The 24200-nt window shown below is 35.7% G+C and overlaps 1 protein-coding gene across 2 annotated transcripts in view; it reads right to left on the bottom strand.

The window, feature by feature from the left end:
- Positions 1 to 24200, bottom strand: part of dock4b (dedicator of cytokinesis 4b) — a 60707-nt gene that overhangs the window by 2871 nt on the left and 33636 nt on the right. The window contains exons 22-50 of one of the 2 annotated variants that reach the window (XM_088988866.1): positions 22998 to 23327; positions 22752 to 22886; positions 21165 to 21263; positions 20567 to 20661; positions 19461 to 19536; positions 19209 to 19309; positions 19094 to 19152; positions 18876 to 19024; positions 18711 to 18796; positions 17287 to 17313; positions 17048 to 17143; positions 16914 to 16974; positions 16741 to 16834; positions 15402 to 15550; positions 15218 to 15304; positions 15034 to 15138; positions 13881 to 14022; positions 13626 to 13792; positions 12736 to 12822; positions 10893 to 11069; positions 7930 to 8013; positions 6465 to 6584; positions 6268 to 6389; positions 5992 to 6103; positions 5828 to 5909; positions 4451 to 4560; positions 3138 to 3210; positions 1915 to 2031; positions 1658 to 1719 (exon numbers count right to left, since the gene is read on the bottom strand). In XM_088988866.1, the coding sequence (XP_088844992.1) occupies positions 1658 to 1719; positions 1915 to 2031; positions 3138 to 3210; positions 4451 to 4560; positions 5828 to 5909; positions 5992 to 6103; positions 6268 to 6389; positions 6465 to 6584; positions 7930 to 8013; positions 10893 to 11069; positions 12736 to 12822; positions 13626 to 13792; positions 13881 to 14022; positions 15034 to 15138; positions 15218 to 15304; positions 15402 to 15550; positions 16741 to 16834; positions 16914 to 16974; positions 17048 to 17143; positions 17287 to 17313; positions 18711 to 18796; positions 18876 to 19024; positions 19094 to 19152; positions 19209 to 19309; positions 19461 to 19536; positions 20567 to 20661; positions 21165 to 21263; positions 22752 to 22886; positions 22998 to 23327 (3204 nt within the window). The remainder of the gene's footprint in view (positions 1 to 1657; positions 1720 to 1914; positions 2032 to 3137; positions 3211 to 4450; positions 4561 to 5827; positions 5910 to 5991; positions 6104 to 6267; positions 6390 to 6464; positions 6585 to 7929; positions 8014 to 10892; positions 11070 to 12735; positions 12823 to 13625; positions 13793 to 13880; positions 14023 to 15033; positions 15139 to 15217; positions 15305 to 15401; positions 15551 to 16740; positions 16835 to 16913; positions 16975 to 17047; positions 17144 to 17286; positions 17314 to 18710; positions 18797 to 18875; positions 19025 to 19093; positions 19153 to 19208; positions 19310 to 19460; positions 19537 to 20566; positions 20662 to 21164; positions 21264 to 22751; positions 22887 to 22997; positions 23328 to 24200) is intronic. The other variant, XM_088988868.1, reaches the window with a different exon arrangement.

The following is a 24200-nucleotide window of genomic DNA, read 5'->3' as shown; positions in this document are numbered from 1 at the left end:
GGTCATATCGGATGTTACCTTTATATAAATATATACACGTATGTATATTTAATTATATATTTTAAATTATATATAATGAATCTAAATATCTAAAATATATAATTATATATGTATATAATTACACAATAATTATATACATACATAATATACACAATAATTATATACATACATAATATATATATATATATATACCTAATATTTTTAAATCATATATAATAAATATGAATATATAAAATATATATGTATATAGGATTGTATATATAGAAATATATAAAATATATAATAATATATAATACAGTACATATAAATATAGGAAATATATAAAATAAATAAATATAAAAATAAGTATAAATATGTAAAAATATGTATATATAATTTTATATATATACATATATTCATATATATATATATTTCAATACATAAAATATATCATTATATATGTACTGTATATAATTACACATAATAATTTAATGTTAAAAAAAAAAAATCACAAAATTAACAATTCATTATTTATTCATGATTAAAATGAGCAATTATTATTTATGATTAGAAAATTACATTTAAACATTTTAATACCACAAATCGGCATCTTGATATGTACGGTTGTCCCTCAACATATTTTTTTTTCCCTCAGATATGAGCTGTCTGTCATTCCGACTTATTTTTTTCTTAATTTATGTATTTTTTGTCATGTTTCACCATAAGCGGCACTTTGGCAACGATTGAACAATTCATCCCAGAAAGAGCTGTCAAGCCGTTTCGTGCCACTCCCCAGTCGCAGCTTAACGTCAAACTAAACACGAAAACAGAGAATTACACAGCCATCCGTCCATTACCCAACCCGCTTCTCCTTAGAATGCTCGCAGCCGTGCTACGTGCGCTTCAAACAACCCGATAGCTTTTCCTGATGATTGTTTAGCTTAATGCTAAGAGGGAAAAAAACAAGGACTGGATAATAGTTAAACAAGTGACGGATATAAAATTGAATAGGCACGTATTCTTTATCTTCTCTTCGCTATTTCTTGCGCTTAAGCCGCCCCCAAAAAAATTTGAGGGCAAACATTTGATGGAAAAAAAATGATTATTATGAAGAAAGGTGCCTCAGCGCAGAGCCCCAAGGCGTATGCGGACTGGTCGCCGCTTGGAATTGAAGCGGATTTTGAAGTAGGACAGGAGATTTCTTTTCGTCAATGGCTGCTACAGCTTCATGTTTGCTTTCAACATTTAGCTTGTCGCAGACGTACATAAATTGAACCATGACGTCTCTGATCCACTGGTGAAAATGACGCTTTGATAGTCCCCTCTTTCATCTAGAACTGCTTCATGCAATAAATAGGTTGCAGAAAGTGCTTAAGATTGAAAGACTGTGTCTTTGTGTTGTCATATTATTTTGTTATTTTGACTTCAAGATGGATGCCTTTACAGCAGCTCCTGTATTTTGTATTTCTACTTCTTCCTTTCCTTTCCTCTTCCTTCCATTACTTTACTGCTGTGAAATGTAAATTTCTCCATTGCGAGGCTAATAACGGCGAATCCAATCCATTTTTTTTTTCTTCCATTCAACACAATTATGTTCTGACTTTGTTTTTATTTGCTACAATACATATGACGTAATCATACTTTAAATTTAATTTCGAGATAACTCAAAACAACCAACCTTTTGCGGCGATCTGGACATGAGAATGGGAGATTGCGACCTCATATTTTTCGCCGAAGAGCCTAGACGAAAAAAGCAGAAGGGGGACGATGAAAGAAATTCAAACCGTTTGCCAACGTCATCCTTGAGGCAGACTTAAAATGGTTTTTAGACATGCAGTGGTTGTTTTTTTTCCCGACAAAGGGGGTAATCAGGGAGTGTGCAAACAACTCATACATATGGCTGAATGAGATGGAATGAAAATGGAAGACCTGTACCTGAGTACGGTGGCCTGGGAGGGATGGGAGGGACTAGCAACTTGCTAACAGGGTCAGAAAAGGACGACACGCCCTCTTTGACGCTGTCCAGGCTCCAGCTGCTGGGCGTGGGTCGCACTTTTGACGGCAAATGGAGGACATCATCGCCATGACGACAATAAAAACAAGATGGCGGGCGCATGCGTGAAAACAAAGACCAATCATGCGTATCGAGGGCGACGTAAACACGATGGAATATTTTCTGTCGTGCAATCATTTGGCATTATAATAATGATGGTTATGGATGTATTTATGTATGTGGTTATTTATGTTTGTTTATGTGTTTATTTGTTTGTTTATATATATTTATGTAGACCTCTGGCAATGTTTTTCCCTTCCTCAAGTGGGCAGCATTTCCCTTTTTCCTTATTAGCGCTTTGTTCCAGCTTCAGCTTGTTGTTAAAGCGCGATATAAACCAATATGTATGTATTGCATTGTATTTTGGACATCCGCCCTCATTTCAAGCTCATATAACTCCAGACCCAAATAATTTAGGAATTAACTCTTTTTTTTCTGATGAAAGAAGAGAGTCCAAAGTTTCTTACACTGTATTGAATATTTATGTAGTCCTAAAACTCAATATTCTGTGGGTCCTGGAATTTGAGTGACAATGCCAAAAACCCTGGCATTGGAGTGGACACATTTTTATAATAATAATAATAATAATAATAATAATAATAATAGAATAATGCATTTCATTTATAAGCGCCTTTCAAAACTCTCAAGGTCACTTTACAGTCACAGGATAAGTTTTTCTGTGGGTGAGCAGCGGCAGCATTCACTCAACCCGGAAGTAACTCTACTAGAAAGCTATCTAGCTAATAGATAGCTAACAGATAGCTAGCTAGGCCTTCACTCAACCTAGTTTTTGCACATCATCTGGCAGTGAATGAGTTAACTTAAAACTTCTTTTCATCCTCTCAGAAAAGCTCTCGACTGGAAACACAACCTTCCCAACAGGACGCCCGAGCATCCGCGACTCCGACGTGTCATTTCACGCAATTCTCGCGCCTAACGTCTTTTGCGCTAATTGCGCGCGAAAAGTATCGCCGTTGCCGTGGCGTCGCTTCCTCATTTGCAGCATTTTCACTTTGGAAATTGTCGCTCACGATTTCGCAGTGTTTTATTTTTTTTTTTGGTTTGTTTGTCGTGAAGGAAAAAATTGCATGGGTCGATATTTTACCTTTGTCTGGAGCTGAGAGGTTGGGGTCACTGCGGGGTAAAGTGGCGTCACCTATTTGATGGGGAGCGGCCCTCTGTGAGCACACACACACACACACACACACACACAAATAAAAAATATGCAAGGAAGGCATAGCTTGCTTTGAATTACACTCATATGCTAAGCAAGAACAAGATGGCCTTGTTGATGACCCCCCCTCTCCCGGCTTGTGTGCAGGTGAAGTGCGGGGGAGTTGAACAGCCTTGAAAAGCAAACAGATCCGTGCAGTTTTTTTTCTTTCTTTCAGCCAAATGCGGCGTTGAGGCTCAAGTGTACACACGCTGGCCTTGCGTACAGAAAAAGCCAGAAAAATAGTCGTTCGAAAAGTATCTTGGCGAAGGTTCGCCTTTATCGAACATCAACAAGCGGTGTTTAGAAAAGTGGATCGAATAGAAAATGAAACCAAAATGGCCGACTCTTTTGAATGCATCAAGCAATCCAAAATGGCCGACTCTTTTCATCACGCGCGTATATCATACCTGTCAACTGATACGTTTTCCCTGTATTTTATACGTTTTTTTTAATCATTTCAATTAATACCACAATATTTCAAATATACAGTAAAGTCTCGTTATATCGATATTCAAGGGAGTCCGAAAAAATATCGATATAACCGGGACTATCGATGTATCCGACCCTGTTTGCATGTAATTTTCTCCGTGCGTGCATAGAAATAGTATCGATATAACCGGGACTATCGATATATCCGATATCGATATAACGAGACTTTACTGTATTTCAATATTTCAAATAATACGTACTACAACATTTGTACGAAAAAAATAAACAAATGTGAACCAATCTTACAAAGGCCATTTTTGCTCAAATCCGTAATCCTCAATCGTATATATAATACAGTGAAACCTCGGTTTACGAACCCCTTGGTTTACAAACTTTTCGGTTTCCGAACGTTACATTTAGGAAAATTTTACCTTGGCATACATATATTTTGTGTAGTTTTAAGGCTTAGAAAAAGTAGAAAAGTATGTTTTATGTCGACCTGGGAACGCATTATTCTCATTTTAATGGTTTCCTATGGGAAATTAATTTTTGGGATACACACTTTTCGCCTTACACACTCTGGGAACAAATTAAGTTCGTAAGCCAAGGTCCCACTGTATATCTATCTATCTATCTATCTATCTATCTATCTATCTATCTATCTATCTATCTATCTATCTATCTATCTATCTATCTATCTATCTATCTATCTATCTATCTATCTATCTAAGGACAACTATTAGCCAAGGTTAACAGGTATTGTGTATGCTAACCTGCGCAGGGTCCAGAGGGTTGGGGAAAATGGCACTGACGGGTCTCTCTCTCGGTGACAGGCAGGCGTTCTCTCTGGAGTGCTTGTGCTTCTCGGCCATCTGCGGCGAACCTGCAACAAGCGGATCGTGAGTCAGCGCGGCGGGGGAGGCGTTAGACCGTTACACGCCAAGAACGGGTCACGAGGTCTCGGCGCAATCCGACTCCCGCTGGCCTTCCCCCCCGATGTGATAAAAAGCCCACGCTCTTCTTCAAAGCGGACGAGCGGCGCGTCGGCCCCTCGGCTTGTCGTCCTGGACTCGAGAGCCATAAGTCAGCGTGCGTTTTTACGGCGAGCCGAGGGCCAGCTGCTCGGCAACGGGGAGCGCAGACGCGTCCATTAACGTCAATCTCTTGATGATTTATTTCGGGGAGAAATATGGCCCGGCGAACACCAGAGATATTCAGCAGAGACTGTAATGAGGTCTCCGTTGCTAATTTTTCATGACACAAACACAAAAGATCAATCAAATAAGCAATATAAAAATACAAAATTAAAATAAAATAATGTGTAGCCATTGTGTATTTTATTTATAAATATTATATTATATTATATTATATTATATTATATTATATTATATTATGTTATATTATATTATATTATATTATATTATATTATATATTATTATATGTTATTATATGTTATTATATATTATTTATATTATTGTATATTATTATATTTTATATACACTATATTTATATGTTAATAATATATGATATTATATTATATTATATTATATTATATATGATATGATATATAATATAATATAATATAATATAATATAATATAATATAATATAATCTCATATAATATATCGAAAATATATTATAATATAGTATATAAAATAGAATAATAATAATTACGATACGATAAATAAAATACAATACGATACGATACAATACAATACTATAATATATGATATATAATATATAATATAATATAATATAATATAATATAATATAATATAATATAATATAATATAATATACTAGTATATCAAATAGAATAATATGATCTGATCGAATATAATATAATATAAAACAATACAAAATAAAATAAAATAAAATAATATGTAAAATATAAAATACAGTAAAGTCTCGTTATATCGATATTCTCGGGAGTCTGAAAAAATATCGATATAACCAGACTATCAATATATCCGATCCTGCGGCATGTAAATTTTCTCCTTGCGTTCATAGAAATAGTATCGTAATAAGCAGTACTATCGATATAACCGATATCGATATAACGAGACTTTACTGTAGACATAAATATTTGTATTTAATGGATACAAAAAAAAATTAATGCATCCAAAGCAATCACCAGATTGTGAGTCTTACCTCGGGCGCTGGAAGGGGCTGAGCTAGTGACATTGGGTGAAGCGGAGTGGTTGGAACTCAGGCTGGAGGTAGATGGACTGGGCTGGAAGACAGGAGGACAAAAAAAAAAAACATTAAAATAATAACATTTTGGCAGTTTCAGACCCCCCTCTGTGTCAGACTACCTGCATGTTGAAGACTTCATCCGAACTCTCCGACTGACCCGTGATGTTGCTGACTTCGTTGGACGCTTGAGAGGACAGCGAAGACGAGGAGTAGCGGTTCACCGCCGGGTAACTGGGGGGTGTGTAAATGAGAGGAAAATGTCAGACTCGAAGATAATGAAGGTTGGCCAAAAAAATTCCAAACTCGCATAGAAGACAATGAGAATGTCAAAAGGGGTAAGCGAGTTCCATCACTGAGCTCATGAGACGACATTTATAGGCGGCCATTTTGCTCACCTTCGCCTAGCCACTCCTCGGCCGCCATCTGGGCTAATGATGCTAGGCGCCGAATTCCGGCACGTGCGCGGGCTTCCGTTGGTGAAATGCACCGGGCTTGCTCGCACGTATGGTGGAAATTCCTGCGATTAGCAACACATTTAGCCCCCCTGCTACTAAAACGATGTTCAAAAAGTACGTTGATTAAAAAAACGGACCTGGATCCCCAAACTGGATTTCATCAAATGGAACTGGTCCACCAGTTTTTTATGCAGTGGCCTCATGTCCTGGGGCACCACCTTCTCGTGCACGGCAAGCCCGTATTCCAGAATATGGGCCTGCAAGACGAATCATCATCATCATAATCACAATAAGTAATAGTAATAATAACAACAACAACAACAACAATAATAATAATGATAATAATAATAATAACAATAGTCACAATAATAACAATACTACTACTACTACTACTACTACTACTACTAATAATAATAATAATAATAATAATAATAATAATAATAGTAATAATAGTAACAATAGTCACAACAGTCACAATAGTAACAATAATAATAATAATAATAATAATAATAATAATAATAATAGTAACAATAATAACAGTCACTATAGTAACAATAGTAACAATAATTGGATTGGATTGGATATGCCTATTAATAACAATAATAATAATAATAATAATAATAATAATAATAATAATAATAATAATAATAATAATAATAGTAATAATAATAACACTAATGACAATAATAACAATACTACTACTACTACGACTACTAATCATATTAATAATACTACTAATAATAATAATAATAATAATAATAATAATAATAATTATTATTATTATTATTATTATTATTATTATTATTATTATTATTATTATTATAGTAACAATAATAACAATAATACCAATACGACTATGATTATGACTACTACTACTACTACTACTACTACTACTACTACTACTACTACTAATAATAATAATAATAATAATAATAATAATAATAATAAGTCACAATAGTAACATAGTCACTATAGTAACAATAGTAACAATAATTGGATTGGATTGGATATGCCTAATAATAACAATAATAATAATAACACTAATGACAATAATAACAATACTACTACTACTACGACTACTACTACTAATCATATTAATAATACTACTACTACTACTAATAATAATAATAATAATAATAATAATAATAATAATAATAATAATAATAATAATAATCATCATCATCATCATCATAATAATAAGTAATAATAACAACAATAATAATAATAATACTGCTACTACTACTACTACTACTACTACTAATAATAATAATAATAATAATAATAATATTTATTATTATTATTATTATTATTATTATTATAGTAACAATAATAACAATAATACCAATACGACTACGATTATGACTACTACTACTACTACTACTACTACTACGACTACTACTACTACTAATAATAATAATAGTCACAATAGTAACAATAATAACAATAATAATAATAAATAGCGTCCAATGTGTGTTTACTTTTAATTCGGTGTTATTTTGTTTCATGGAAGCGACTGGGGGTGGTGGGGGTATGGTATTTAAATAAATGAACAAAAGATACCTCATCTCACCTCCCGGCTAGCTTTAATCTACTGTTACCAACCTGTTCAAACATGAGTTCCCTCAGGCGACCGATCTTCTCGCCGTCCTCGGGGTGATTCATCACGTAGTCCTTCACAAAAAAGGCCTGCGTGAAGACAAACATCTGTTAGGCACAAATATGGAACGAAAAAGCAGGAGGCTATCCCCCCAGTACCACCCCCCCAACCCATCTGTAGATCCTCTACCTTGTTACCTGAAACCCCCAACTGGGTTGACACACTCGAAAATCACATTTTACTGACAAAAGAAACTGACAAAATAAACACTCAAGCTCAAAGGGAGAACGATAGTCGCCATCTTGTTTTTTTTTCTCCGAATTTCTATAATTATAACAAGTTCATGCACCGGATTTTTTTAAGCGCCAGTTAAAAATACATCTGAAGAAAAAGAAAAACAATCAAAAGCGCTTGAATTTGAAGTAATGTGGTCCTACATGTCTCTCAAAGATGTTTATGGGGGCGGCATTTGCCTTTTGTACACCCGCCCCCATTTCAAGCTCTGATAACTCCAAACCCATATAACTTAGGAATTTTTTTTTTTTTCCGATGAAAGAAGATTGCCTAAGGTTTCATACGCTGCATTGAATTTTCATGTAGTCCATGTGGTCCTAAAACTCAATATTCTGTGGGTCCTGCAATTTGAGTGAAAATGCCATTATTTATTTATATACAGTATAATAATAATAATAATAATAATAATAATACATTTGATTCATAAAAATCTTTCAAAACTCTCAAGGTCACTTTACAGTCACAGGATACGTTTTTCTGTGGGTGAGCAGCGGCAGCCACATCGATCACTCAAGCTGGAATAACTCAAATAGATAGAAAGTTAGCTAGCTAGCTAATAGATAACTAATAGCTAGCTCGCTAGATAGCTAATAGAGAGCAAATAGCTAGCTAGATAGCTTATAGATAGCTAAGTGAGAGCTAGGTAGAAATTATATGTATTTGGTATTTATGTATTTATTTATTCATTTAGGTGTTTTATCGATATTTTTTATTTGTTCATTTATGATGTATTTATTTATGCATTTATTTATCTATTTATTTAGGGTATTTATTTATCTGTTTAGATTATTTATCAAATTATTTTTTTAATTTTGTATTTTTTATTTCTTGTTTGTAATTTTCTTTTAAAGTTTTTTAAAGTGTTTTTTAAAGTTTTTTAATAGTTTTTTTTTACGTTTTTTTAAAGTTGTTGTTGTTTTTTTATGTTGTTAAATTTTGTTCATTTTTTTATTTTTTTTATTGTTTTAATTTTGTTTAAGTTTGTTTAACTTTAATTTTAATGTTAATTTTATTTATTTATTATTATTTTTATTATTTTTTATTTTTGTTATTTTTTTGTATTTTAGTTTTTATTTTTACTTAATTAATTTATTTATTCATTAATTATCTGTTTATTATTTTTTATTTATTCATTTATTATGTCTGCATGAGTTAAAGATGCAACACGTCAAAGAAAAAAATAATAATTCAGAGCGAGCGGTTCAGTCAATCATGAGAAAAAGTCCAATTACAAATGCAACGAGAACATGGTGGGGGGGGGGGGGGGGGAAGAAATAAATCACCCCCCCCCCCCCCCCCCTCCGAAAAGGGATTTGGGTTGAAATTAAAGCAATAAATCTGAATATTAATCACCATAATTTGGCCTTCATTTGTAGGGGAGGCGACCTACACAGCTGTCAATCGGAATCACGCAGGGACATCTTTTTTTTTTCTAGTTGGTGAAAACGCAGCTTATTATAAAACGTCTATGCCGGCTGTAAACATCGGCACGGAGGAGGCCGACGTGCCTCTCGGTAGGGAAAAGGCGGTTGCTATGCGACAACGTTGAACGAGGTCCACTCGCGACGTTGAGGATGGAAAGAAAAAAAAATCAAAGAATATATATATATATATATATATATATATATTTTAACCCTCCGCCTTGTTAAAAGATGGCCGCCGACGCCATGAATGCTCCCTGCAGGATGATGCAGAACAAATGCTCTAGTTCACTAGATCCCCCCGGCTACATCCACCCGTCGACCTTATATGCACTCCTTTTTATTTACAGTGATACCTTGACTTACAAACTTAATTGGTTCCCAGAGTGCGTAAGGCGAAAAGTGTGTATCCCAAAAATTAATCTCCCATAGGAAATCATTAAAATGAGAATAATCCGTTCCCAGGTCCCCATAAAAAATAATTTTGTACTTTCTAATTTTCTTAAAACTACACAAAATATACCTTATTTTATGTATAATAAATGTGCTATAGTATTATAATTAAAGAAATAAACTGTACAGTATAATAAAGTCGTTTTATTTACCTTTGTGATGGTGGTTGACGGCTTGATGGAATGGAGTGGCCGGTTTCATCAGCATTAAACACTTGATGAGGAACGCAGCCTTCTTCTTTCACCATCTTGAGGAATGATCCCTTGGAGGTGCTTTCTCTGCGATAATTTTACCTAGTTCCTCATCAATTGTGTTGTGTTTAGCTGCGTTGATAGCTTTTTGCATCAAGTGTACAGGTGGCTTGTGCGGGTTATTTGTGGAGACTGATTGATGGGAATTTTAACCTTGCAGTCTACACTCTGCTTTTGAACTCAAAGTTGATAGTTCAACTGTCTCGTTAATGTTTAAACCACTTCCCCTTACTGCTGCGTTCTTGACCAATCACGTGGCTTCAACCGAAGACTGGGGGCAGGGAATAGAGGACCAAAACAAGCCGGCTGCCATTTTCTTCTTAGGAGAACGCGCTCGTTCGCTAACAACACATCACTCATTGTGACAGCTCCGTGTGTATCCCGAAAAATAGTTTGTATGCCAAGGTAACATTTTTATAAATTTAACATTCGTAAACCGAAAAGTTCATAGGCCAAGGAATTCGTAAACCGACGTATCACTGTATTATTTTTTTGTTGCGCCACATTATTGCCCGGTGTCGAATCCGGAACGGCAAATTCCGACGTTACCTCTTGGTAGCGGGCCAGCCCCCCGTTGACGGCGGCGTCGACGACCCCGTTGAGGCACATGGTGAGGGGGTTGACGTTTTGCATCTGTCGGCTCTGGCACTGGGCGATCAGCGTGCGCAGCTGCAAGTTTTTGTTCTCGATCACCTCGATGGCGTTTTCCAATGGGCTCACTTCCACCTGTAAGGTGGCGTATTTTCCAAGAAAATGACATTTTTCACATATAAGTTAGACAGATACGTTTTTCTGTGGGTGAGCAGCGGCAGCCACATACGCCGGCGTTCACTCAACCCAGAATCACTCAAATAGATAGAAAGCTAGCCAGCTAGCTAGCTAATAGCCAGCTAGCTGGATAGATAGCTAATAGATAGCCAGCTATCTAGCTAATAGATAGCCAGCTAACCTGCTAGCCATCTAATAGATAGCCATTAGCTAGCTAGCTACCTGGATAAATAGCTAACAGACAGCCAGCTAACTAGCCAGATCGCTAATAGATAGCCAGATTATCCGCTAGCTAGCTAATAGTTAGCTAGCCAGCCGGATAGATAGCTAATAGATAGCAAGCTACACTCGGTTAACCTTTGAAGCGTAGTTGCCCAAAACTGACGTATTTATCTCCGACTTAACAGGCATCATGTTATTGCATAAGTGTACACACCCTAAAACGCCTCTGATTCATCCCACGTAAATTCCAGCTGTTCTAGCAGGCCCTCTTGACCAATTTTCCGCGCAGTAGACGGAAGCTATCAATATCCTTAAGGCGGCCTTTCTCGCTGGCAAACAACTACTTCCATTCAGCGAATTGAAGTCAGCAATTACTCGCATTTTCTTTAATGTGCGATCGCGTTGCTAATTTCCAATTTGAGCTCAAAGCGCCTGATGCTCACAAGCTAATTTGCTAATATGCCTCGGGAAGCAGTTTTTTTTTTTTCAACCTGGGCACCGTTTCTTGCACATTTTGTGTTTTAAGTATTGGGCAATAAGCGGGTGTTTACTTTTAATGCGCCGCTGTGCAGAGTGATTAAAGCGCTTTCAACGAGCGAGCCAAACTGCCTAGCGCGTACGGCTAACAGAGGAGTCGTTGGCGGGCTACAAAACAAAAAGAGATACAATGTGCTCGGAGACGATAAAACGCCTTTCGTCACCTTTCGCCGTTTATCATCTTTGTCTTTATTGTGTGGCGGGGACACTTTGAGGAGGGGGTGCGGTAGGGATATTTGTCAGCGCTAATTAGTATTGGGTCAATCTCCAATATCAGACTTTAAATTAAAAAAGGGTATTTCACTATTTATTTTTCTTTTTGGTTGCAAAGATGCTTCAATCCGCTTGAATGGAGCTTTTTTTTTGCGGGTGCCATATTTCATATGCTATCGCGCAGCTGTCCTCGCCGCTTTTGTCATATGCAATTTCCCAGCACGCTCTTACACGTGCGCGCGTGCAAAGTAGATATCGACGCTGACATATGTATTTAAGAGCTGTCGGAGAAAAAAAAAAAAAAAAGGTTATTATTCTCAACAAAATGGATCATTTTTCATGAAAGGAACGTAATTATAATTTTTGGGGGAGCATGACACCCCAACAAAAGGCAGAGATGATTCAACGGAGACAATAAAAGCAAAAATTCAAGATTGGAGCAGCGGCTCGGATCAATTTGGATTGCGAGAAGAGCTGACATTAATGTGGGAGGAATCAGAGCCACTTAAGGGTGTGTACACTTATGCAAAAACATTATTCCTGCTGGTTTTTTTTTACTGTGGCATCTGAACGACGGGTGTGTAGACTTTTTCAATCCACGTCATGTCCCATAAATGTGAAAAACATGTTGGGTGTTGTTGATCGATCTCACCAATTCTCGTTTGTCCACCTCGAACCACCGCGAGATGCCGGGAAGACTTTGGACTAACGTCAGGGTGGTCCTCTCAACCCACAGGCTCTGTAGAAGGACAAAATAAATCACGTTGATATTTAAAAGAGTTGGTCACATGTCACTGGAGAGCATCCATTGACCATCGCTGCACTTAGCTTGTTTGGCTAGCACGCTCGTCAATACGCCGGTGTCCTAATTTTTTTTTTACATTTGTGGGTATTAATAAAGACTAACTTGAACTCTTCAGTTTTAGGACTACATGAACATTAAATGCAGCGTTAGAAACCTCAGACGCTCTTCTATTATCAGAAAAAAAGAGTTAATTCCTAAATGATATGGGTCTGGAGTTATATGACCTTGAAATGGGGGCGGATGTACAAAATACAATGCAATACATTGTATAGCACTTTAACCACAGCAGAAGCTGGAACAAAGCGCTAACGCTGGCGCATGTGGCTGCCGCTGCTCACCCACAGAAAAAAACTTATCCTGTAACTGTAAAGTGACCTTGAGAGTTTTCAAAGGCGCTTAGAAATCAAATGTATTATTATTATTATTATTATTATTATTATTATTATTATTATTATTATTATTATTATTATTATTATTATTATTATTAACAACAAGCTGAAGCTGCAACAAAGCGTTAAGATGGAAAAAAGGGAAATACTGCCCATTTGTGGAAAAGGAAAAAATACATTACTAGAGGCCATGGCCTGTGCTGTATCTGCACCCAAGTATGAAAAAAAAAAACAAACTCCCAAAAAAAATCAGAAATGGCACATATTCTCAATTCCTGAATAAATTCATGAATGGCAGTGAATGAGTTAAAAAAAAATCTGACTGGAAAATATAATTTCATGGATTACCTTGAACTCGTTCTCCTTGTCTTTGGTGCCTTTGTGGAAGGGGCGATCATATCGGAACCTCCAGATGTGATTGAACTTGTAGAAGCTCTTGATGTTGTCGGGCACGCCGTCGCGCTGCAGTACATCCTGGCTTTCGGGGATGGGCGTCACGGCGTAGATTTGTAAATCTAACGCGGGTGTTTTTTGTTTAAGGGAAACCAAATGCAACAACATGGCGGCTCGGATGGCGTGTGTGTGAGGGTTAAAAGAGGATACATTGCGCGTCGGCTTGGTAGATGGTTTGGTCTGGTTGGTTGACGTGCTGCATGGCGATGGCGTGCGGGAATTCGGTGAGCATCCGCTGCTGGAAGGCCTCCAGCCTTTCGTAGTCGTGGCCTCGGCATACAAACTCCTTGTTCTAAAAGGGAGGAGTGGGTGGGCAAAGTAGCAAAAGGCAACGTGGGGTTAGCTTGCCCTCTGGTGGCAGGAAGCCGCTACTGCATATCAAAAATTCAAGGGCGCTTTTATAATAATAATAATAATAATAATACATTTCATTTATGAGCACCTTTCAAAACTCTCATGGTCACTTTACTGTCACAGGATATGTTATTCTGTGGGTGGGCAGCGGTAGCCACACGCGCCAGCGTTCACTCAACCCGGAAGTAACTCAGATAGAAAGCTAGCTATCTAATAGCAGCTTACAGATAGCTGGCTCGGCCTTCACTCAACCCAGAAGTAACTCAGATAGAAAGCTGCTGGCTAATAGACAGCTAATTGATAGATAAGGAACTCGGATAGAAAGCTAGCTAGTTAATAGATAGCTAACAGATATCTAGCGAGGCCTTCACTCAACCTGGAAGCAACTCAGATAGAAAGCTAGCTGGCTAATAGACAGCTAATAGATAGCAAAGTTACTCGGATAGAAAGCTAGCTATTTAATAGATAGCTAACAGATAGCTAGTTAGGCCTTCACTCAACCTGGAAGCAACTCAGATAGAAAGCTAGCTAGCTAATAGACAGCTAATAGATAGCTAAGTAACTCGGATAGAAAGCTAGCTAAAGCTACTAATATATAGCTAACAGACAGCTAGCTAGGCCTTCACTCAACCTGGAAGTAACTCGGATAGAAAGCTAACTAGCTAATAGAGAGCTAACTAACTCTGATAGAAAGCTAGCTAGCTAATAGATAGCTAACAGATAGCTAGCTAGGCCACTCAACCCAGAAGTAACTCAGATAGAAAGCTAGCTAATAGACTGCTCGAAGATAGCTAGCAGAAAGCTAGCTAGATAGCTAATTCATAATGGCCCCCGTGAGGAAACCGTAAATTGATGAATTGACACATAGGCAAACATTTTTTCACGTAGGACATTATTTTGATATTTTATTTATTTTTTTTTTTTTGTGAGGGTGTTGGGGGTCACTTACCCGTAAGAAAAATGGGAACTTCTTTCCATAGAATCCCACCCTGAAGAATTCTGGCTCAAGCCGTTGCTGGTCCATGATCTTGTCATACAGCGATGCTTCCATCATCTAGTGACACAAAAAAAAGACATCAATGGCACCCAAAAAGAAATGAAAATCAAATTAAATTTGTCCAATGTTTTCTCACCCTCATTTTGCTGAGGTTGCGATAGTCATAGTAAGACTCGTACTGGTTGGCCAACTCTCTGCATAGGATGATGCCGTTTTCCCAACACTGCATGGTGAAGGAAAAACGTACGGATAGACAAATTAACTGTGTGCACTGAGGGGGGTTATTTGATGGCTAATCAAGGTCAATTTCCATTGCTCACCTTGCCCCTATCGAAATTTTGCACGATGGTGAGGTGCAAAAATTCCTTCCGTTGCCATTCGCTCTGCATGGGGTAGTTGAGGAACTCTCGCAAGGGTCTGTCGGACCATTCCAGCAGTTCGTCGTACAATAAAAGGGTGTACGAGGCCTCTGCGGGGGGTAGTGGGGGGGGGGGCAAGGTTATTAAATAGCATCCCCCCAAAAAAAACAAAAAAAATGAGCATCTCTTTTTCATCAACTTGCACTCAACAAAATTAATGAATGAATGAATACATACATACATACATACATACATACATACATACATACATACATACATACATACATACATACATACATACATACATAAATGTACAAAGAATTAAAAAATAAAATAAAATCATAAATAATAAATACGGCTGAATAAATAAAAATAATGGGATATATTACTGAATGAATAAAAGACTGAAAATAACTGAAAAATAAATAAATGAATAAATACCTAAATAAAAACCCAAATAAATAAATGGATAAATAAATGCACAAAGAATAAAATAAAATAAAATCATCATCAAAATAATGAATGAATAAATAAAGAAATAAAGAAAGAATAAAAAGTAAAAAACTAATACATGAAAAAAATTAAATAATTTGATAAATAACCTCAATGAATAAATAAATACATAAATTAAGACGCAAATAATTATACAAATAAATACATACACAATGAATGAATAAACAAATGCATAAATAAATAAATAAATAAATGCACAAAGAATAAAAAAATTAATAAAGTCATAAATAATACATAATGAATAAAGAAAGAAATATTAAAAATTAAAAAATAATTTGCTAAATAACCTAAAGGAATATATAAATACACAAATTAATACGCAAATAACTAAACAAATAAATACATAATGAATGAATAAATAAATGCACAAATAAATACATAAATAAATGCACAAAGAATAAAAATAATAATAAATACATAATGAATGAATAAATAAATACATAAATGCACAAATAAATGAATAAACATATAAATAAATGCACAAAGAATTAAAAAAAATTAAAAAAAATCATAAATAATACATGTATAATGACTAAATAAATAAATAAATAAATAAGTAAAAAGTAAAAAAATAACAATTAGATAAATAACCTCAATGAATAAATAAATACATCAATACCCAAATAAATAAATACAAATGTATGCATGGATTAAAAAAAAACTAAAACTAATATTAAAACTAAAATTACAATTAAAATGAAGCATTTTCAACTAAATCAAAGCACCATCCCAAAAACAAAAACAAAATATATATATTTTTCATATTCAAAATAAATCACACCGTTACCTGTGTAGTTCTGCGCCTTGAGATGCAGGTCATACAGCTTGTGTATATACCGGATATACATTTCCTCCTTGTTGAGCTCCGTTTTATAGAAGTTCTGCAAAGCACCAGAATTCATGAAACCGCACCAATCTCCATTTATTTTTTATTTTTTTGCCGTATCACTTTCTACTCACCAACAAACTGACGGTGCAACCGATTTTCTTGCCGTCCACCTCCCCCAGCTTCATGCAGTCCCTATGACGACGAGCGCAATCGGATTGTGAAAATAAAGTTAATAAATAATAATCCCCACCCGTCAATCCCTCACCTGTAGTCCAACAGCCTCTCCATTAACCGAGTAACCGTAGCGATGAGCGAGATTCCGCTTTCCCGCCACGTCTCACGCTCGATCTTTTTCAAAAGGCTGCCGTAAAAAGAAAGATGAGGTCAGGAAATGACGCAGATCCAAAGACCCCCCCCCCCCCCCCCCCCCCCAAAAAGACATTTTTGTTTTTACAGACCACAAAGGACGACACACGGAGTGAACATAAGACCAGAGGCTCTTACCTAGGATACGGACCAAATAGAGGAATTCTACTCCGGGTGGGAAAGCATAGGCAGGATAAATTAATACGATTAATATCACACACACAAAAGTTAGTTTTAGGGTTAGTCTTTCGTCCCCCCCCCAAAAAAAAACAAAAAAAAAAAATCCGCACAATAATGGAAACAGAAAGCGCTGAGAAATGTCCTGCTAGCGCACGCAGGCTAACAAAGCATGGCACTCAAGTAATGGGATGCAAACACACACACACGCTAACACACAAAGAATGCAAAGAGGACAAACCTGGAAAGGACAAAGTGGACCAAGACTGTACGTGGAGACCATGTGAAGACAACCCCGCACTCACCTTTGTACATCGATACCTCAGTTTACGAACGCTTTAGCTTACGAACTTTTCGCCTTACTAACATTAAATTCGCAAGAATATACATAATATGAACTACTTTTCGGTCAATGAACCAAACCACACGGAGCGCCACGGTAGGTGGCGGACTAGTTTTCTACACCTGCTTTCATTGAGTGCAGATGTGGTTTGTTATCGAGTGGAGTACTTTTGCTATTATGGGACCGAAAAAGACCCCACCACAGGCTAGTGTTAAGCCGAAGAGGACACAAAAGGAGATCATTGAAAAACACGAACGAAGTGTGTGTTTGTGTGACCTAGCTGTCCCAGTACCATTCCGCTAAGTCGACCGTTGCTACCATCCATTGTCAACTACCATCACAAAGGTAAATAAAACGACTTTATTATACAGTACCGTTTATTTCTTTAATTACAGTAAAGTCTCGTTATATCGATATTCAAGGGAGTCCGAAAAAATATCGATATAACCGGGACTATCGATATATCCAACCCTGTTCGCATGTAATTTTCTCCGTGCGTGCATAGAAATAGTATCGATATAACCGGGACTATCGATATATCCGATATCGATATAACGAGACTTTACTGTATAATACAATGGCTGGCACATTTATTATACATAAAATAAGGTATATTTTGTGTAGTTTTAAGGCTTATTTAGTAGAAAATTATGTTTTATGGGGACCTGGGAACGGATTATTCTCATTTTAATGGTTTCTTATGAGAAATAAATGTTTGGCAGACGAACTTTTCCCTTTACACACACTTTCTGGGAACCAATTAAGTTCGTAAGCTGAGGTATCACTGTATTTTCTTATCGACTCATCTCGGAGTCATTAAAAATGGAGCTAGCTTGCGTTTGCTAGCCGCAACAGCACACACGTACTCCCCTGACTGGTGTCCCGCAAGGCTTATTGCTAGGATACTATCGCTGTTTTATCACATTTCTTTTTGTTTTGAAAAGTCAAAAAAAAGCTTTACAGAGGCGACTAAAAAAGTAAAAGAAGAACTAAATTCGTGGAGCAGCTAGCTAGCTAGCTAGCTAGTTATTCACCAACTCACATGCTATTGAAGAGCTCCCTATACGTCTCATCTCCTTTGCCTTCGGACATCAGGCTGTCCAGTTTGTCGATGAGCTTCGCCTCCACCTTCAAAATAAAATTTTAAAAAGATGAATTTGAATTTCGAGCCGCCATTTTGTTCCCCCATCAACCTGATTTGTCGTACCTGTTTGAAATTACCACTGCGCCTCTGCTCCCAGTCCATCATATCATGGAAGATGGGGATCATGACGTTCCTCAGATCGGGCTGCGGCACCAGCGTCACCTCCAGGAAGGGACCGATCATCGCCGGGATGAAATTCAACTTGTGCTCCCCTAGAGAAAACCAGCGACCATTCGATTTTCACTTCACGTGTCTTCCCCCGCCTCGACGGGTCGCCTCACCTAAATTCTGCCACATGCTGAAGATCTCGCAGCCCATCATCACCCTCATGTCTCCGTACCTGTCAAAGAGCGTCGGCGTGACGTCATTTTCCATTTTGTGGCGTGTCAGACTTACTTTTCCAACGTCTTCTTTCTTTTTGAGGGAGAGAAAGACTCCATCTGGAGGCACGGCTGGTTGATAAACAACACTGACAGGTAGAAATACGAATCCCACACCTGGAAGAAGAAAACACACTAAAAATGTCAAGCGAACAGGCCGACGTTGAACATCGCTTTGATTTAAAGGCCATTAAAAAAAAGAAAGCTATTTTGCAGATGCTTATGGGCTTCGTTTTTCATTTTTCTTTATTATTTTTATTTATTTTACCTTGTAGTCAAACTTGTCATTGAGAAAGTTTTTCCTCAGCGCTTCGGAGAGGTAGAGGACGGTGGTGATGATGACGCTGCAAGAAACGCCACAAAATATAAATATATAAAATATCTAAATATAAAAAATATTTTAAAAAAATTAAATATAAAAACATTATATGTATTATTATAAAATATATCAAACATATGTATAATATATCAAATAAAATATATATATAATAAATACATAAAATATATCAAATATATAAATACAAAAAAAATATAAATAAATTACACACAATAAATATTTAATATATAATACATAAATTATATAAAATATATATAATACATAAAATAAAATAGATAAACATTTATAAAATATATAAAACTATATAAATTATATAAAACATATTTAAAATAGATCAAACATGTAATATAAAATATATAAATATAAAAAACTATAAATAAATAAAATGTGTAACTCTCAATATTTAATATATAATATATAAATTATATAATATATATAATAAATATAATATAGCAAATATATAAAGTATATACATTATATAAAAAATATAATATACATGTAAAATATATAATAGATATATTAAATATATCAAATATAAAATATATAAAGTATATAATAAATAAAATATAAAGTATATAAAATCTAATATATAAATATAAAAAATGTAAAATAAATTATAAATATAAAAAATATCTAACATATAATAAATATGTAATAAATATAATAATAGAAAATATATGTATAATATATAATATCAAATATATAAAGTATATACAATATATAAAAAACATAATTAATATATAACATATATAATAGATATATCAAATATATAGTATAAAAAATATAAAGTATATAAAATATATAATATATAAATATAATATATGTAAAATAAATTAGAAATGTATAAAATATCTATCATATAATAAATATGTAATAAATATAATATAGAAAATATATATAATATATACATATATTAAATATATAAAATCTAAAATATGTCAAATATTAAAATATCAAATATATAATATATATCTAAAATATCTCAAATATCTAAAATATCTTTGCACAACGACATCCGATAAGGTGGGCATGCTTACTTGTTGGTAACCAGTCGCATGACAGTCCAATCTTTCGGAAACATCTCCGGTCGGATGAGAATCCTGAACACCGTAAAGATCTGAAGGAGGAAGTCCTGTATACCGAAGAAGACGGGGCATTTGTGTTTTCTGGAGAAACGTTTTCCATGGAAAAATGTGGATAATTGGAATCCACCTTATATTATATAATGAAATATTAGATAGAGTATAATTAGGGTTCTGTATGTCAGAATCAGAATCAGAAAGCCTTTAATAGTCCCACAATGGGGAAATTTGCAGTATGTATGATCTAAAATAAAATCAAGAGTAAAAGCCAGCAATTGTTCTAGACACACAAAATGGAAATCTCTTAGTTTTTATGTTTAGTTTGACAGTAAACATTCACCATTTGGCAAAATGAACAGCCCAATGACGGCTTCCCCTAAAGTTATCCGAATCTAAATGTGGAATATATTCTTACTGAGCTAAACGACTGTCAACTAGCATTACGCGCGCGAGCGCTTGCTACTTGCTACTTGTCAGCATTCCCGGTTTTCATCCGCCGCCGCAGTCCCGTCACGGTGAATGAATCACAGAGATGCCGAGTGAGTGCCTTTACCCTCAAGTCGTCTTTGCTGCCGAACGCCTGCAGCAACTGCTGGTAGTGTCTGTCACTCATCTGTCGCAGCAGCGCCAACAAACACGCCACAAACTCTCCCTGGCAGGGTTGGAAGCGCACACACAGAAAAAGCCCGATCAGCAAGTGTGTCTGTCTTCTGTTTTGCTACATAAAATCGGAAGATGGTGATTGTACAGGGTAGCCAAAGTTAATCACGTATTGGGCAAATACGTGCCTTGAATGAACTCATTTCATGCCTAAACGTAAAAAATATGCTTGCAAAAAACACAATCAGTAAAATTATTTTGGGTGTATATAAATATATATTTATATACAGGTATGATCCGAGTTAGGACCGGGTTCCGTTCAGACAAAACGGTCGTAAGTCAAACGGTCGTAAGTCGAAATCCATTCAAAATGGCCGACGTGACGTATACACGACAGGATAGCATACGATGTCAATCTGTTGTTTTTAAGCAACTTTTTCTCTTGGATACTTTTATATACCAAACTGTTTACAGTTCATGTACAAATTTTATAACTATTAGTGTCATTTTTATCATTTTATATTTCATATTATCAATTTTTGTTACTGTATAACTATATAACTATACCTGTAATGTATACAAAACTGTTTACTGTACAGTTCATTTATAAATGTTATACTTACCCTGCACTCCTTGCTAACGGCCAGAAAAGGTCGCCCGACACATACTCGGACTCAGGCGGACCCCGAAGGAAAAAAGCAGTATAACTACTTTATTGAGTGTAGTCACGCAGTAGATTGCTGTGCGAGCGTGTGACATGCTGGCTGGCCAAAATTGTAGTACGCGTTGGCAGCTGCTTGCGCGTTGCGGTGCCAGGCGTAGATTTTTTTTAAAAAAGGTCTGGAGGTTGTGGTCGTAAGTACGGGTGGTCGTAACTCGCGCCGGTCGTAACTGGGATGTTACCTGGGGAACGTCATAAAGATTGGACAACTGTCCATGTTTTTATGTTCCTGTTGTGTTTATGATTTTGCTTTGTGTTGACTATTATGTGAAGCGCTTTGTTACAGCTGTAGCTGTTGTGAAAACGCTTTTTTCTTTCTTTCCTTTCCGCTTCCTTTTATAACTTTGCTGCATTGCATACATAGCAATACATATGCATACATAGCAATACATATTGCATACATAGCAAAAAACTTTTTGGGGGGATGATTTGGCATAATTATAGCAGCCACTAATGATTATTATGATCATTATTATTATTATTATTATCATTATTATTATTATTATTATTCTGCTTACTACCCGGCTGGCTATCTAGCTAGCTACCTAGCTGGCTATGTATTTGCTATCATTTAGCTATCTGGCTGGCTCGCGAGCTATCTAGCTGGCTATCTATTAGTTATACCGCTACCTAGCTAGCTGTCTATCTATTAGCTAGCTAGCTTTCTATCTATTTAAGTTACTTCCAAGTTGAGTGAACGCTGGCGCATGGGGCTGCCGCTGCTCACCCCCAAAAAAAATGTATCCCGTGACTGTAAAGTGACCTTGAGAATTTTGCAAGGCGATTAGAAATTAGAAATTGATTATTAATTCCACATACAGTGACATCCTGGAACTGAAGTCTCATGGCCGGACCAGCCGGTTGCGGTCGGTTGCTGATTTCCAAGATGGTCCTGAGCAGCACTCCCAGCAGGCTTTCCACGATCAGATCCACTTCTTCTGAGATTACCGACTCCTGGCAAAAAAAGTTCAAAATGTCAACTTCTCATTAGCGGTCAGTATTTCGGGGGAATTGCCGTGGGGTAAATTCCCAGAGCCGATGGGTTATTTGTGGCGTCTCACTGACCTGGGTGCCATTTTCCTCCTTCTTGATGAGTGACAGCATACTGGTGAGGATGCGAGCGCACATGACCAAGTCTCTTTGCTCTTGCATGTGAGCTTGGAGGATGCGCAACACCACCGGCAACAGGATGCACCTCGATTCTGGGTTGGTGTACAGTTGGCTTTCAACCGTCTTGGCCAGGCACTGCAGCTTGACGGCCTCCAATGGGCAGTCGGCGTGGACGACGGCGGGTAGGCTGCCCAGCGTCTCCCGGACGAAACCGGCTACCTCCCGCACGGTGAAAATCTTTAGGAGCTCGCCGTAAACCGCCGGGAATGTTCGCAGGAATACCGCCTGCGGAGATAGAAGCGCCTCGATGTAAATAAATAAACACATGAATGATGAATATAAATAATGAATCTATAAATAAATCGAGAAATAAATAAATGCACAAATAAATAAATAAATAAACTGCTGCATTAATTAATAAATAAATACAGATAACTGGACAAATAAATAGACAAATAAATATATTCATAAATGACTAAATACATAAATAAAATGTAAAAAAAAATACATAAATACATTAACAAAAATATACATAATAAAAAAATACATCAATAAATTAAAAAAAGACATAAATAAATGTTAAAAAAAATGCATAAACAAATAAACGGCCACGTAAATAACTAAATGAATATAGCTAAATATATAAATAGTCAAAAAAAATGAACAACTAAATAAATACATACATACATAAATGAATAAATACATAAATAAATAAAGATAACTAGATAAATAGACACATAAATACATAAATAAACACAAACATAAATAAATAAATAGCCACATTAATAAATATGGATAACTAGATAAATAGACAAATAAAAAAATAAATATAAATAATAGATACATTAAACAAATGAATAATTAAATGAATAAATACATAAATAAATAAATATGGATAACTAGATAAATAGACAAATAAAAAATACATCCAAATAAATAAATAAATTAAACAAACAAATAAATACATAAAATAATTTATACTACTACTACTCATAATAGTAATCATAATACTACTACTATTAATACTACTACTACTACCACTACTACTACTACTACTACTACTATTAATACTACCACCACTACTACTACTACTACTACTAATAATAATAATAATAATAATGATAATAATAATAATTTTCACTATTACCACTCCTACCA

The sequence above is a fragment of the Hippocampus bargibanti genome, linkage group LG22 (assembly GCF_051943395.1).
Source record: "Hippocampus bargibanti isolate YZ-2025 linkage group LG22, ASM5194339v1, whole genome shotgun sequence".
NCBI lineage: Eukaryota > Metazoa > Chordata > Actinopteri > Syngnathiformes > Syngnathidae > Hippocampus > Hippocampus bargibanti.
Note: the sequence above shows the minus strand (reverse complement) of the source record. Positions and strands in the feature narration are given on the sequence as shown.